General features: G+C 41.0%; 1 protein-coding gene across 1 annotated transcript in view; it reads left to right on the plus strand.

The window, feature by feature from the left end:
- NKAIN2 (sodium/potassium transporting ATPase interacting 2) overlaps positions 1–11835 on the plus strand; it is a 716137-nt gene extending 704302 nt beyond the window's left edge. Inside the window, exon 7 of the mRNA XM_030195117.1 lies at positions 11755–11835. Within this exon, the coding sequence (XP_030050977.1) occupies positions 11755–11764 (10 nt within the window). The 3' untranslated portion in view covers positions 11765–11835. The remainder of the gene's footprint in view (positions 1–11754) is intronic.
- The last annotated feature ends 5849 nt before the right edge of the window (positions 11836–17684 follow it).

The following is a 17684-nucleotide window of genomic DNA, read 5'->3' on the forward strand; positions in this document are numbered from 1 at the left end:
TGGGAGGGAATCTTACTCATCACCTGACAGCAAAACCTATGAGTAACATTTAGGGGCCCTTTTACCAAACAGTGGTAATACGTCCACCGCAGGCTTACCACACGGGGATCCAGAACTACCGCCAGCCCAACGTGGGTGCTGGCAGTAGTTCCACCCCCAGTGTGCAACATTTCTGGCACTAGCAAAAATATTTGAAAAATATTTCCACAGGGAGTTACATGGTGGTAATCAGGCAGCATGTATACCACCGGGTTAGCACGGGAGCCCTTACCACCACCTCAGTGGATGGTGGTAAGTGCCCCCCCCCCCCCCCCCCCCCCCCACACACACACATAGCTACGCAGTAAGTGCAATCTTACCTCATGGCCATTTCTTTTTTCGGCATTTTTACCCGCTGCGGTAAAAAGGGCTTTGGCACATGGCAAAAATGGCTACCGCAGCTAGTGCAAGGCTCCTTTTACCACAGCTTAGTAAAAGGACCACTTAGGAAGCACATATACTAGATTCCATAGAGAGTTCAGATCTGTGGTCTCCAACTGATGGCTATTACTGTGATGACTGAATTATAGATAGAAAGTCTGTAGCCTAAAAAGATGGGGGAATACACTGGGTGGTTGCATTCATGGCACTAGAGGGTTAGTTGGAGCAGGTTCCAATTGAGATGGAAGCTCAGATGAAGAACAATTTTCACTATGAAAGAGAACAGTGAATACAGAATATGCTTTTGAAAGAAACAGAATTATTTTTTGAAATATTTTTTGCTTAAGATTCACCTGTTGGTTGGTTTCAGTGATTTTCATCATTGAAATTGCTCTAGGGCTTTATATATCAGGTACAGGTGAGTGAGTAGCCCTGATTCAAAGAAATGTTGTCAAGTAAGGAATTCATTCCATAAATATGTTCACTGCAGAAACTTCTTCTTTTTTTTTTTTCTAACATGAACGAAAAACCTATTCAGATAAATTATTTTGTAGAATGTAGATGGAAAATGAATTTAACATTTTTTTTTCATACCAGTTAAAGCTACAGAAAAGAATACTTAACCAAGGTCTTAAATTACATAGCCAGCATTATTGCATATCCACTTGTGAAGACAACTTAATTCAGATTTCTAAATGATATAGCAGTAATTTCAGCTATTCACCGCATGTAGTAATTTTTTTTCCCCCCAGTTCTGTCTATCAAAGAATTGTTACATGTGGTCTATGGAAACAGATTTCTCCTTTGCATTAGAATAGTAAAATATATTGAAACGGTGGTAGAAATACTCTCAATGGAATGGTGTTCTATAGTAAGCCTTACAGAGAAAATTAAGCATTTGGAATCCAAAACAATGAAAGCAATTTTTTTAATCCAAAATGCTTTCTCTTATAACCGCTCCCCAGAAGGTCTGCTCAGGCAGCATTGGATCTCTTGCTAGCTAAGGGTCCCTTTTACTAAGGAGCATAGGCGCCTATGAAAGTCTAATGTGTGTCAAATTGGAACTATCACTCGGCTACCGCATGACCCGGGCGGTAATTCTATTTTTGAAGTGCATACCAAATGCACAGCAGAAAATATTTTCTATTTTCTACCGTGTGGCGCTAACCGGGCAGTAATCGGCAGTGTATGCGCACTGACGATTACCCCCCCCCCCCCCCCCGGTTAATGTGTGAGACGTTATCGCTAAGTCAGTGGGTGGCAGTAAGGTCTCAGGTCCAAAATGGACGCATGCTCAGTTTAATTTTGCCGCACGTCCATTTTCGGCCACAAAAAAAAGGCCTTTTTTGCAGGCACGCTGAAAAATGGACCTGGGTATGTCCAACTTCTCTTACATAAGCACGCGCCTGTGGAACGCACTGCCACAAGTGGTGAAAACAACTTATGATCACCTAAAATTCAGAAAATTATTAAAGACTCACCTATTCGGAAAGGCATATCTGAATGACCCAACTTAGGTGACTCAACCCTGCAACACTTCACTGTCAAAGATCGTATTGAACATTGGCAAACCCTTTTACCTCAAACCCAACTTGATTGAATCTTATCTTCCCTATCCCACTATAACATTTTGTACTGTTCCCATACCGGACTTGGCGAATGCCTTCACGGTATTATGTAAGCCACATTGAGCCTGCAAATGTGTGGGAAAATGTGGGATACAAATGTAACCAATAAATAAAGAATACACATGCCTACACCATTGCAGGCCATTTTTTTGGTGTGCCTTAATAAAAGGGCCCCTAAGGGCTATGGAAATGCCTCCCATATTTTAACTCTCAGTGTCACTTTTCACCAGCAGGGGTCACCACAACAGCCACCTTCTCCCCCACCCCACCCCCAGCTCGAACACAGCACCTTCATACATGCCCAAGCTCCAACAGCACCATCAAACAGAAGGTTCAGATTTGTGTATCCTGCACTGTAGTGCTAGGATGTTAGCCATGGGTCCAGCACAATAAGTGTTCTTTTTGCAGTTCAAGGGCCTAGAAGCAAGTTTTATGGCAGCCACTGAAAGGGTGCATGCAAGGGACTTTCATCGTAAATTGGTTCTAATCAGGATTTTTAGATAATATCATAAATCTCCTATGTGCAATCAATGCACTATTGCAGAAAAAGTCTGAATTGGAATTTAAATTGCTTGTATCTATTCATTCAATTGCAACTCATTTTGTAGAGACAACATTCCTAAGCATTCCCCCCCCCCCCCCTTTTTTTTTTATAAATAGTCACCTTTGCTCTTTCCTCTGCTCTTATGTCTGTCTCCATTTTATCACTAGCAGGTACGAGTGAACATCATTAGAGAAACCATGCAGTGCTCTTGAGAGAAAGCATTGCCATTTACCTCCCTGCTCTGCGATAGCTTTAGGAAATATATTTCACCAAGACACCGTTTACTTGTAACTGAAACATTTTCTCTGCACAGCTTTCCAAAACCTCCTATCAAAACTAATTATTGAAGATTTGTAGGCATGAGACACCCTTATTTCTGTATAATTAGCTCTCTTCTATCGGATGGTTCTGGAGAATTATCACAGTTTGGTATTTGTAATGGCACAATTAAATATCATGAAAAAAAAAGCTTATATTAAAATAGGCTGGCTCTGTAATATCACTAAAGCTAACAGAACTAACCAATTGAAAACCATTCTGTTCCAGAGTTTTCCTGACTACCTTTTACCAAATTTCATCTAGGCAATTGCTTTCAGAGCATCAAAAGAAGTTAAAATACAAATATACTGTATTTTAATCACACTGTGCCAGGAAGTTAAGAAGAGATCACTCTTAGCCTCCATTAGTGTTAAATGAGAAACATGCAAAGACCACCGATCCTTAGAAATCCAGAAATGTGGCAGAAGAAAATACAGAACTATTACCAACTGCCTTGGACACATTTGGCTTAATTAAAAAGAACTACAACGCATACATTGATGCATTGCCTTAAACTCGAGAAAGAAGCTCTCTTTGACACAATGCAATAATAAAGAGTAGACCTGAGAGACTAAGATTGTACCCCAAATACCCTGGTTTATAAGTGAGGTTCATTCTTATCATGATATGCAGAAAAGCAAACCTATTTTGAGACACTTCCCCTAGGGCAAGTGATATTAGTAGCAACTGAACAGAATCCTCTGCTACGGAGACAGGCCATGGAAAGCTTGTTTATGGAAATACTGAAGCAGGAATCTGGTCAAGAATTAATCAGTAAATTAAGAGGGTTGAGTAGAGAATAAAAAATATTAACAAAGATCAATAGAAATTTCAAGGGGTGTGGTTTGGACACAGGTGTATTCCTCATTCCACAAACAGAATGCAAACATATGAGTAAAAATTTCTGTGTTGGAGTTTTACACCGACTCCACGGCACATATAAATTTTAAAAAGTGCTCGATTTGGCAAGGGCTTCTCATGAGGAACGAAGGGAGTCATTCTCCCTAATATCATGCAGTTTATGTCCGCCTCCAAAATGCAACCACAATAAAATTGGCAGCACTTATTTTTATTCATCACAAACTAGAAACAATGGTGACACTTTTACATGTAGGTTTATAAAATGGGGCAGCTGCACATAGAAGGGGCAACACCCTCACATAAAAGCAGTGAACTCGAAACTTCCACATGGAAGCTAATCTGTCCATGCCGTTCCTTTTTTCAATGTTTATATTTGTAAAATAGCTGTTCCTATTGCACATGCTGACGAGTACATGTATACCCAGGGAGGTATTTCTACAAAAGGCTTTACATCTAACAAAAGGATAGAATTACTGTTTTGAGAGAAAGTTTCAGTGAGAATTTTGTGTGTGTGCTCAAGAGGTTGCCAATGTGGGGTGAAGATGGAGGGAGGAGTTCTCTCTAATAATAAATTTGGATACCCAATTCAAGGTACTAGGTTTTCCTAGTAGCCTGGAAACCCCTAAATCCTAAAGAACTGTGGGGGAACAAAATGGATCCCACACACAGTTGAAGTACAACTTTGCAGTAAAAAGAAGACTACCTCAAAGTGATTGTCTGTTTTTACACATTTTGAATAAAGTTTAGTTGGAACATTCCAAAAACAGTAAGGAGTCCTTTCTCTAAAGTGCATTAACAGATTTAGCGTGTGCTAACAATTAGCGTGTGCTAAATGCTAAGAAGCCCATAGATATAAAACGGGCTTTTTTAGCATTTAGCTTGCACTAAATCCATTAGCGTACCTTAGTAAAAGGACCATATATGAGTTATTGATAAATCTAAGACTAGACCATCCTTGGAGATGAGTGGATGCTACTGAGCATTGTGGAGAAAGGACAATGAAATTAATTTTGTGCATACTCTTTGGACACAATATAGTGTTCACAAACAAAGGGTTATACCATGATGAGGAAAACATGAACTCTGGTGTTTGTTTTAATAAGTCTTCCAAATCAGGACAAACAAAGTTAGCATATAGCTGAAGAGCTAATGGCAAAAAAGGACATTTCTGAAAGAGTGTTCTCTTTTTACAGAAACATTGAAACAAAGGAACAAAAAATTACAGCAGGAAAAGATCATGCGGCCTGTCCAGTCTGCCCATCTATATCAGATAAGCTCTACAATCCATTCCTCTCCCTTAAAAGACATGTAGAGATGCTCTATCAATTCCTTTTTCCTGCTAGCCGTTCTACCCCTATGCACAGATGCATGCTTCTGACTTTTGCTTTCATCTTTTCTACCTGTTTGGTCACCTAGATCATCAGGTACAATCACCCCAGGTCCTGCTCTTCCTCTTCCTCGGAAGTAGTTCACCCTCAATACTGTACTGTTCCCTTGGATTTTTGCAAACCAAATGCATGATCCTGCATGGTTCTAGCATTTGGTCTTACCTGTCAAGATTTACTAAACCCTCCTCATGTTATCCACACTTCTACCCTATTTCAGATTTTGGTGTCATCACAGGCAAAACTTACCCGACAACCCTTTCGCAATATTGCTCACAAAAATTAAAAAGAACTGGGCCAAAGACAGACCACTGGTGACACCCTAATCCTCAGAATAAACACCATTTACTGCTACCCTACGTTGCCTTCCACTCACCAGTTTCTAACCTCAGTCGTCAGTCAAATTTATTTATAACACACCTATGGGCAATGGTGCCAAAGGCTTTGCCTAGCGTTCTCCCTCAATCCAACTCTTTGGTCACTCAGTCAAATAAATTAATCAAATTCATCTGATAAGATCTTCTTGTAGTAAAACCATCAGATTCCAGAAACTTCCTATCCCATTTGTACAAAAGCTGTTACAGCATTGGTTCCCAGACTCCCCTGCTCAGCCTGTCTTTGAAATTAAGAGAGCACATTGAGAGCTATGACCTAGGTCCTATGAGAATCTCTCTCCATATACCTTCATAGTAAAACTGCTGCGATATTAGGAGGTGGACTATGTTCTGTGCACGGCCAGGAAGCAGCGGGTTAATAAGTATGACAATATGGACATTAAAGACTTTAGTGCTGAGACCATGAGGAGAAGGGATTTGTGGAACTATAAGCAAGCTTTAGCGGCCCACAGTATTCAGGCAGAAGTATATGGCACCCCACCAGACTGGTGATTTTTCAGGACAGGAAAAAGAGATTTTTTTGATTCCACCAAGGATATTGAGAGTTTCTTGAAATCCTTGAACTATGCAAATAAACAAAATGGACTACCAGTTTGGCAGAAAACACTAATTAAATTTATCCAGGCTTTGGGTGGCTCAGATGTCACATGTCGTCTAGAGGGTGGTCCTCTGGGGTAAAGCCTACATCAACCTCTCCACAGCAAAATGTACAGCTCCAGAAGACACGACTGCAACCTAACAAGGGGTTAATTCTACCCTTTGCTTCCCGGGAAGTGGTGCACTCATCGCATTCTTCTACTACATCTTCGCACATGGACAGTGAGGCTGGAGGAGTGCTGAATCACCATCTGTATCCTCTGAGATGAGATTGGGTTTCTAATGCATGGAGCTGAAATCTGCAGCGGTAGGAGCCCCGGGGGAATAAGAACTGAGGACTATTAGATCTTAGTGCAATAGACACTCTTTAAGTGACTAGCAGCCTATTATTGTATCCTATATGAGGCCCATTTTGTGGATGACCTGCAGGTGGTAGCAAGTTGGGACAACTGGGGCAGCGCTACCTAAGACATTTGGTTTGCTTGCTGTTTGTGGTTTCGGATGTTTGTTGTGTGAGTGTCAGACTAATGGGGGAGGGGAGGGAAACAGGAGGAAGTGGAAGTCATGGTTTTGTAGTGGGAGGGTGGGAGTGGGGCAAGTGGGCAGCACGAGGAGGGTCAGGTATGGCCAGTAATGATGTTACCACAATATTGTATGTTCATGGCTTTGCCTCTAAGGTCTTTATTAATTTTATCATAAATCCTGATGTCCCATATAACCGCCCACCATGAGTGCAGTGCAGGACCCTCTGGGGTATTCCCTGCCCTGGCTATACACATTTTAGCTGCTAGTACCAAGATATGCATTATGTCCTCTGGTGGACCATCGTGGGACACCCAGTTGCAAATAAGACCCAACAGATATGCAACTTTGTCCCCCTGCCAGGATTCCCATGTCCATGTATATGATCCCATACCTTTGCTCAAAACCACTGAATAATTGGACACTCCTACCACATGTGCACCAGAGTCCTCCTGGCCACACTGTCGCCAACACAGACCTGACCTACTAGCATCAGCCCTTGCATCCCTTCGAGGTGTCCAGTAAGCCCTGTGCACCAGTTGATCTTTTAGCTGGTTAAAATTCATAATACTCATAAATTTTGGGCTATATGCATATATAGTGACCCAAGAATCCTCCCCTAATGGTACCCCTAATCATTCCTCCCACAGCTGTTCTAATGGGGCACTCACTGGCGAATACAATTTCTCTAAAGTAACAAAAAGGTGTGATAAGTTTTTTCTGGAGTGTGATTTAAAGAGAACCACTTCTACATTGTTGGAGTCGCATAAGAGCTCGTTCTTCATTGCAGGAAATCCCTCCCTTGAAAATATTGATAAAATGGGATTTTGAGATTGCAGTTCAGTATGAGCAATCATAGTGCCTTGATAGTATAAATCCTTACAATAGATAAATCCCAGGGCATGAAGAGAAGCAACCAACAGGACAAAATACTCTATAAACCAATGGTGGAAATCCTTAAGAAGGCTGACCGGATGGGTACATCCATGCACTGCAAACGCAGTCTTTGCCTCCCTCCAGACCTCCAGCAATGGAGATTAAAAAACATACATTAAAGGTCTTCCCTCCCTCCCTCTGCACTACTTTTAGCCTCGCATCTCTGCCCACCTAAAAAAGTGAATCTAGATGAAGTAGAAACTTCTCTTGTTGTACCCAATGCACCATAGGATACACAATGAGATGCTTCCTGACTGCCTTCAACACAATGGTGAGATAATATCTATATAAGTTTAATAGTTCCATACCCCTTCTCTCTAGCAAAGTGATGCATGTGGGAAAGAGGAACCCGAATTATAGCTACGTAATGCAAGGTTCCACATTACGAGTCCAAGACCAGGAAAGGGATCTAGGCGTTGTCGTTGATGATGTTGAAACCCTCTGCTCAGTGTGTGGCGGTGGCTAAGAAAGCAAATAGAATGTTAGGTATTATTATGAAAGGAATGGAAAACAAAAATGAGGACATTATCATGTCTTTGTATTGCTCCATGGTGCAGCTGCACCTTGAATATTGTGTTCAATTCTGGTCACCGCATCTTTAAAAAGATATAGTGGAATTAGAAAAGGTACAGAGAAGGGTGATGAAAATGATAAAGGGGAAGGGATGACTTCCCTGAGAGGAAGGCTAAAGCGGCTAGGGCTCTTCAGCTTGGAGAAAAGATGGCTGAGGGGAGATATGATAGAGGTTTATAAAATAATGAGTGGAGTGGAATGGGTAGACTTGAATCGCTTGTTTACTCTTTCCAAATATACTAGGTCTAGGGGGCATGCAATGAAGCTACAAAGTATTTTTATTTTAAGTTCTCTTTTATTACTTTTTAACAATCATATACATTTATGAGTGATAATACACTAAAACAGAATCTTGCAACAAAGAAATAATAATACATTCAATAACTCAATAATATGTTACCTATCGTCCACAAAAATAGGAAATTGATCCAAGAAAAAGGAAAAATCTTTATACTTAAATTAAGCAAATTTCACCAATAATAAATAAAACGAGCTGCTTAATTCCTGATTGGTTAACTCCAATCTGCCATACAGTGTAACATATGTGACTAAACTTGCACATTGACTTCTTCTCTGCTCTTTAGGAAATCCTCCAACTGATTTGGGTCAAAAAATTGATATTGTTTAGATTGAAATTTTATTCTACATATACAGGGATATCTCAGAAGGAAATCTGCACCAATTGCTATTACCCTTGGTCGTAATAATAAAAACAACCTACGTCTCTTCTGAGTTTCCCTGGACAAGTCAGGAAAAACTCTAACTTTTGAACCCATAAACAGAGAATTCAAGTGTCTCAGGGAAAGTTTGAGCACTGCGTCTCTATCAATTTCCAAAGCAAATGTGACCAATAAAGTGGTCCTCTGGGTTATAACCTCAAGAGAGGATTCTAGAAATGTAGTGAGGTCCATTGCACCTTGTAAAGGTAAATCGTCTGATGTTTTCACATCTGTTTGAATATAATAAGCCCGTGTTATAGGTGGCAATGAGCTTTCTAACATTCCCAGAATTTCCATTAGATATTTTCTAGCCATTTGAATTGGCACTACCAAGGGAGATCTAGGAAAATTTATAAACCGCAAAGTAAGTCTCTTAGATTGATTTTCTAAATACTCCAGGCGTCTTAGGGTAGAATTCTTGTCTTTAATTAAGGCTTGTTCCACCAAGTCCAATTTCTCCATTTTCTCAGACAATTTCTTAACCTCTGAGACTTGGAGTTCAGAAGTCTGTACTTGGTTTAACACAGTCTCTGAAAGAACTTTAATTGTTTCCATATTTTTCAAAATTAAGGATTGTAGAGCAGATTGGGTCGCAGAAGTTAGGTCCCACAGTGACTCTAAAGTCACTACGGCAGGTTTCGCTACTGTTCCCACTGAAAAATCCGGCAGAGGAGCCTTTGAGACCTGCTCCAGGGTACTCACATTTTTGGTCAAAACGTAAGCTGCTGACATTCCCGATCCTTGCTGCTCATCGGATCCAGTTGTCCTCTCAGGCCGGCTCCCTCCCCGTTCTCCATGCATTCCACCTGGGATCATGGTGTCAGGGCTAGCCCTCAGAGTTTCTGTTCCGGGTTGTGGGGGTGCCGCACGTTCGGCAGGGCTGAGGGAAACCCCGTCTGCACTGCCGTCTGGCGTCAACGCGCCAGCTCCGGCAGAGGGAGTAGACGCCAAGACAGGACCGAAGGAAACTCCGAAATGCTGCAGCGTCGGCTGGTGAAGCTGGGGCGTTCCGCCCGGGACTTGGGGAGCCTCCCGAACTCTACCTCTCCTCTTCCCCATCGATGACGGGTAAGACGCTTTCACCAAAGTAGGCTGGAGCAGTTCAGAGCGCGTCCGGCTAAGCAGCTCTAACCGTCGCCATCTTGGATCCATGAAGCTACAAAGTAGTAAATTTAAAACAAATCGGAGAAAATATTTCTTCACTCAACGTGTAATTATAGTCTGGAATTCGTTGCCAGAGAATGTGGTAAAGGCGGTTAGCTTAGTGGGGTTTAAAAAGGGTCTGGACGGCTTCCAAAAGGAAAAGTCCATAGACTGTTATTAAAATAGACGGGAAAAATCCACTGCTTATTTCTAGGATAAACAGCATAAAATGTATTGTACTTTTTTGGGATCTTGCAGGTACTTGTGACCTGGATTGGCCACTGTTGGAAACAGGATACTGGGCTTGATGGACCTTCAGTGTGTCCCAGTATGGCAATACTTATGTACAGATGGTATGCCCTCTGGGGACAAGAAAATCGCAGAGAATCTTGCAACATTTTTAGAATTTTGTCAGGTACTTGTGACCTGGATTGGCCACTGTTAGAAGCAGATTGCTGGGCTGAATGGATTTTTGATTTCATCCAGTATGGCATTCTCATGTTTTCATGTACTGGAATTGAATGCAAGTCATCCTGAGCTACAATTGAAAAAGGCTGATATATGATTTCAATGTGCCAGATGTTTACTGGGACATTTCTGCTACAGTGTCATCTAGAAGTAGGGAGAGCTTGAATTTTTCCATAGGATTTGCTACAGCCTTTGCTAATGAAATCCATGCGGGAAGGGCCATATTGGACCTGGTGGTTATGAATGGGGAGAGTGATTTTAAAGTTATAGTGGGTGATCATTTGGAGAGAGTGTTTCTGATCCCTGGATAGAGTGGTTCAATATTAGCACAAGTTAGGCGAGTGTTCATTCAAAAATGAGGGTCCTGGATTTCAGGAAAACTAACGTGGACAAGATAGGAGAATATCCCAAAGAGTCACTACTACCTACCTCTTTTATTTGTTTAAATATTATTGAATTTAGAATAAACAGCTTGTCTTTTTGATTTCTTGGGATACACGCAAACTGGCTCTGTTATGCCTGGTGTACTAACCAAAGGAAAACAAACAAAAAAGCACACAAGAACCTTTCAGACTGGGACAATCATGAATTGTTTATTCCAAAAATGACCTGACACGGGCCATGTTTCAGCAGGAATCCGCTTACGTCAGGAGTCAAAAAAAAATGTCCCAACTTCTTTAATGAAAATTTTAAGACAAATCCTTAATAAACAATACAGAAATATCAGTTTGTAAACAAGTGTCTGCTCTAATGCTGAAAAACAATAGCAACAGTCTTAATTGTGCGAAACCTTGAGAAACGCTGCCACTTAGAAAGGTGCCGCCAAACTAAAAAAAGAGCACATGTGCATTGCCTGCATAAATCCAAATAGAACTCTGCATCATCCCTGTTGCTACTGTTTTTCAGCATTGGAGCAGACACTTGTTTACAAACTGATATTTCTGTATTGTTTATGAAGGATTTGTCTGCAATTTTCATTAAAGAAGTTGGGATGTTTTTTTGACCACTGACGCAGGCGGATTCCCACCGAAACACAGCCTAGGTCTTTCTTTGAATAAACAATTTATGATTGTCCCAGTCTTGAAGGTCCTGTGTGCTTTTTTTTGTTATGCTTGGTATAGTGCTGGTATTCCTGTGCAAGCATTCTGCAATATATATGTATATATTTTTTCCTAAATAAATAAATCAATCCATTTTCTGCTTTGTTTCAGATTTCCTTTTCTTTTTCTTCTCTTGTTATTTTAGGTCAAAATGAGTAAGATGATCCTCTAAAAGTCCAAGTGTACAGAGCTCAAGGATCTTTCAAAGCACCTGTTTTACGGTGGCCTCCTGGGTTCCATGAAGAAAATGAAAGAACAGCACATAGAGTGCAATTGGCAGAAATGAAGCACAGGGTGAATTTGGCTTCTTCCTCTCATGTGAACTGGCAGCTGATGAACACCTTGCCCTGGGATTACTGCACCTACACATGCTAACAAAAGAAAATCATTTTCTTTGAAATTTCCGAAACAGGAGTTTTGGTGCCCTCTGCTGGCCTTCACCTTCTTCAATCCTGTTCTAGCCTTAGCGTCCAGTTTGCCACAGCTTGTCACCAAGCTAAGTTTCATTTGAGAGCCTGCATTCTCCTGTTTTGTGATTGCAACAGAGCCCAGGCCTCACCTTCAACAGTGACAATGAAATAATCGAAGTGCCACAAGGACTCTGCAGATGAAATCAGCAGCATATAACTAGTTGTTTGCACTGAACAGTGTACAATAGGTATTTGCCTTAACCCATTCAAGTTGCACATTGAAAGAAAAATTGAAGCAGCACTAGACAGGTTTTTTTGAAGAGGCATACTTTCCATCTTCAAACCTCACTCTTATCCCCCTGTCTAATTGCTAGTGGAAAAATGGTGTAGAGAAACAGCATGCCAACCATCAGGAGCAAAGAAGACTATTTTACTTAATACCCCTAAAAGTCACTGTGTCGGAAAGCTATCAACTGTGAAAAATAGTTTAACTGCCGAGTCGTGATGGTGGCCAAACTCAAGAAGAAAAACAAAAAAACAAACTTTTATGCATAAAAAAAAATAAAAGTGGGGTAGAATAGAAGAAAAAAAGCAACCTTCTCTTTCTGCCTCGTGATCCTGTTACTTTAATTTATCATGCTGTGGGTGTTTTTCTAACAGACGCTAAATGTGTTTTACTAATTAATGAAGAGAATATCTGCAGGATTTCTATCAGCAGAAACCAATGTAACATTTAGAAATTGTGTTTACTCTTTTATATCTCATTTGGATTTAAAATGCCAGTGTAACGTGAGCATTTGGGGGGAGGTTTTCTATTCTCAATAGAAGGATTACGTTGGTTCATTTTGGGTCGGTATAGTTATACATATGAACTACTTGAGAATATCTGTGATGTTTGGAGGATCTGTTTGTGTATTTAGAATGTGTACTTTATCTTCTTGTATTCATGTGACTGAAAAAAAGTGCTGTTCCATAGCTGGTGACAAGATGGTTCCTAGAAGCTTAGTAGTGGGGTCAATGTGTTTATGAATCCTTTGTGATAAATTTTAATTTGACTTAGTTCTGTCTATTTTCAGGAAACAGATCAGACAAAAACCAATATGAATCGTCAATCTTCCTTTTGATCATCAATCATCTTGCAGATATACACACCAGAAATAATGTCTGGGCCAGTGGGGCAAATGTATAACATTGTGCTGAACACACAACTTAGGGAGTCTTTTACTAAAGATTAGTGCAAGTTGTCTGCAAAAGGGCCCGTAGGAATAAAATGGGCTCTGTGGCAGATAATATGCACTGATCTTTAGTAAAAGACCCCCATAGCAAGTCAAAATTTAACAGCCTAGATTTAGGCCTGTCCTTATCATACAACAATTAAGTGGCTAACCTTAGCCTCCTAGCACTGAAACTCAGGAATAGGTTACTAACAGAGATGTGTGCAAGCAACAAAAAAAAAAGGTTGTTTTTGTGGGTTTTTTAAACAAATTTTTCCTGATATTTCACTTTTTTTCACTTAGGGGTCCTTTTACTAAGGTGTGCTAGTGGATTTAGCTCACACTAACAATTAGCATGCACTAAATGCTAAGACACTCATATTCCTATGAGCGGCTTATCATTTAGCATGCGCTAATCATCAGCACGCTTTAGTAAAAGGACCCATTAGTTTCACACATTCATTTTTTTTTTTTTTTAATTTATTTATTTATTGTTTTAGTGATAATACAAAGAATACATCTTTGAAAAGATACACCAGATATAAACACAAATACACTAAAGAATTCACACATTCATTTTAATAGCAGTTTTTTTTTACTTGGACTATAGCATTTTAATGCCATCTTACTTAGTAAATATTAATTTGTAGGTTAACGCATTTTAAAAAGTCCATTTTAGATAGAAATCCAAATTGAGACGTTCAACTTAGGACACGGACAATTCTGGTAGTGTGTCAAAAATGGAACTGCCAATGTTGAGCCTTTTCTAACATACATAGAATGCACGTGATTTCTGGAACGTGCAGCGGGAGCAGCCATTTTACAAATGATACACATTGAAATGTTGAATGGACGCCTACCAATTTGCAACAGAGTCTGCAATCCTTATTTATTTTCCATTTGGAGGGGGAGATAGGCAACGAAGGTTAAGAGGGAAAGCGTCTTTAATCTCTCCTGTAATGGACTGGCCCAAATGAGCTCTTTCAAGAAACCTGTATGTGGAAGGGAGCAGCTATAACTCTTCGCATTGATTATTGGGTCATACTTATGCGTTCCCTTCATATTTATACAGTAAGTGGTGAGAGTTTACACGTGGAAATACTGGCTTTCTGAAATCAGGTTTGAAGTGTGTATGCAATATATACGTGTAAATGTCAATATTTGCACATGTAAATTCATAGGTGCCAGCTTTGTAAGTGCTTGAGGACCCCCAATACTAAGCAAACCCCTTGACCGAGTACAGGGAGGGATCATTTCCATTGAGATTTAGCTCCCCCAATCATTTTGAAAAGTTGACTCCTATATGTAAATTGCAAAGAGGGCTCATAAAATAAGATCCCAGATCACTTCAGTGTGCACTACATTTTTTAAGACGCAGTAGTGAACTGAAGGAGTGCACATCCCTAGCAGCTAAATGACCTGCCTTCAATTCCCAAGTAGATGTATGTAATTAAACTGATTTAAATTCAATGTTACAGTGTGACTGCATTTTTTTTAACTTCCATACTAATCTTTTACTTTACTTCTGATGTAATATGCTAAATTATATGCAAACCGCAGCAAAGTTACATTTTGCAGCAAAAGACAAGTAAGGTATTACAACAAACTAAAGTTAACTTTGCAGTAAACTTTACTTCTATTTTAAGTTCAGCATTATGGAGGTAAATTTTTAAGGACTATAGGACCTAGTTTTAGGCACTTAGAATGCACATGAATGCTGGTATTTCAGTCATTTACACATGTAAGTAACCTTATCAAATGCCGGCTAGCATGAAAATACGTGTATACATTTCATGGCATGTACTTTCACTGTGGGTGTGCACGGGAAGGAATTTGGGCACTTACACACATAGATGACATTCTTTAATTTATGCATGTACATGTGGAAAGTATACACTAACATTTTCATCAGTCTGGGAACCCCCTTCCCCTCTGTCAGGATACTCCTGGCCTGGGCATCCAAGAACCGGGCACATGTGATCAAACCCCAGCCCAGGGAAGCCCTCAAGCAGAATGCCTTCAAATTTCCAGGACATCCCAATGGACCAATAATGCTTACCTCATAGTGGGGAAGTATCTTCCATTGTCCTCTTCAACCAGTACCATCTTGTAAAATGGTTTGGTTGATGTCATTGAAGAGGGCTTTAAATTAAAATTGTTGGGGCTGGGTAAACAAAGCCACCAGGGAAGTAAAAGTCCTCAGGTAAGTGAAACATTAAATACCTCTATACAAATGGTAAGAAGGGGCAACATCTGGAAAGCAGTCTAATGCCTAAAATATGGGAAATACGGTTCTGGGATATAGTTATACCAGGCTATAATCTGTTCAGGAACAACAGGGTAGGAAAAAAGGGAGGAGGAGTGGCATTATATGTTAAAGATAATATTAAAATGACAGAATTGCAGGACTTATAGGGTAAGGGAGAGGTACCAGTGGCATATTTATTCAAGATGCATGTTTTGCGTACAAACCCGCTGTCAGACCTGGCCCCCCACCTCCCCTCTCGCCTGTGCCTTAAAATCATCTTTGCTTCAGCTGGCCTGCACTGGGACTTTCTCTCTGAATTGTCCTGCCCCTTCTGACACAACTTCCTGTTTTGTGAAAGGCGGGATCGTTCAGAGAGAAAGTCCCCGTGCAGGCCGCAGGGCAGCCTATGAGTGCTGCTGCTGCTGCCCAGGCGAAGACTGGAGTGGAGGTGATTTTAAAGGTACCAGGGGGCATGGGAGAAGGAGCCATGGGAGATGCACTCCCTCTTTAAAATTCCTAGTTATGTCACTGAGAGGCACTGTGGGTTATGCGAAATTTTATTTACATTGGTGTGATATATAGGCCTCCTTCACAGATAGACGTAGACATAGATTTAATTGAAGACACTCAAAATATAGCTGTGAAAGGGGAAATACTACTAATAAGTGAATTTAATATGTCAGATGTTGATTGGGGTATCCCTTTTGAGAGGCCTTCCAGAAGTAAGGTGATCCTGGATCCTCTACAGAGAGAACAGCTGTTGGTAATGGAAATCACATGGGATGGGGCCATACTAGACCTGGTGCTTACGAACGGGGAGAGTATTTCTGATGTTATAGTGGGTGACCATCTAGCATTCAGTGATTACTAGATGGTGTGATTCAATATTAAGACCGGCATGAAGAGTGTTTATTCAAAAGTAAAAGTTCTAGACTTTAAAAAAAAACAACTTTGTTGAGATGGAGGTTTATCTCAAGAAGTTGTTAGTTGGATGGGAACATCAGGGAGAAGTAGAAAAGCAGTGGGCAAAACTGAAAAAGATGACACTTTTGGTGCTCAAAAGTAGTTGCTGAAAAGGTCAGGAAATAAGAGGTTAGCCTTTATAAACTACAAAAGGTCACAGAAAGAGAAAGACAGACAACAATATCTGGAAAAGCTAAAAATCTGGTAATCAGGAAACAAAAAATATAAATTGAATAAAAAATTGCCAATACAGTAAAATAGTAGGGACATTATCAAGCTTATTTTCGACACAAAGTTCACAGGGGCATGTCGGAAGCATGGCGAAGGCAGGACTGGGGCATGCTTAACACATGGGCGTCTTCGGCCTATAATGGAAAAAAGAAGGACGTCCCTGACGAGCACTTGAGCGATTTTACTTGGCCCATTTTTTCTTGTGACCAAGCCTCAAAAAGGTGCCCGAACTGACCAGATGACCACCAGAGGGAATCAGGGATGACCTCCCCTTACTCCCCCAGTGGTCACTAACCCCCTCCCACCCTAAAACAAAACTTTAAAAATATTCTTTGCCAGCCTCTTTGCCAGCCTCAAATGTCATACCCAGCTCCTTGACAGCAGTATGCAGGTCCCTGGAGCAGTTTTAGTGGGTGCAGTGCACTTCAGGCAGGCGGACCCAGGCCCACCCCCCACCCCTACCTGTTACACTTGTGGTGGTAAATGGGAGCCCTTCAAAGCCCACCAGAAACCCGCTGTACCCACATGTAGGTGCCCCCCCCCCTTCACCCCTTAGCGCTATGGTAGTGTTGTACAGTTGTGGGGAGTGGGTTTTGGGGGGCTTCACCCAAGGTAAGGAAGCTATGCACCTGGGAGCAATTTCTGAAGTCCACTGCAGTGCCCTCTAGGGTGCCCGGTTGGTGTCCTGGCATGTGAGGGGGACCAGTGCACTACAAATGCTGGCTCCTCCCAAGTCCAAAGGGCTTGGATTTGGTAGGACTTGCAGAAGTAGGACTGCAGAAGACAGACACAAATAGGAATGGAAGTTTTATAAACCCTGAACAATTTTCAGAGGACTGTGTTTGTGAGGAGCTAGCTAAACTAAAGGAGGACAAAGCAATGGGACTGGATGGCATACATTAGAGGGTACTGAAGAAACTTAGGGAAGTTCTGATGGCCCCTCTATTTGACCTTTTCAATGCTTCTCTAGAATCGGGAATGGTCCCAGAGGACTGGAGAAAGGTGAATG

The sequence above is a fragment of the Microcaecilia unicolor genome, chromosome 3 (genome assembly GCF_901765095.1).
Source record: "Microcaecilia unicolor chromosome 3, aMicUni1.1, whole genome shotgun sequence".
Taxonomy (NCBI): Eukaryota; Metazoa; Chordata; class Amphibia; order Gymnophiona; family Siphonopidae; genus Microcaecilia; species Microcaecilia unicolor.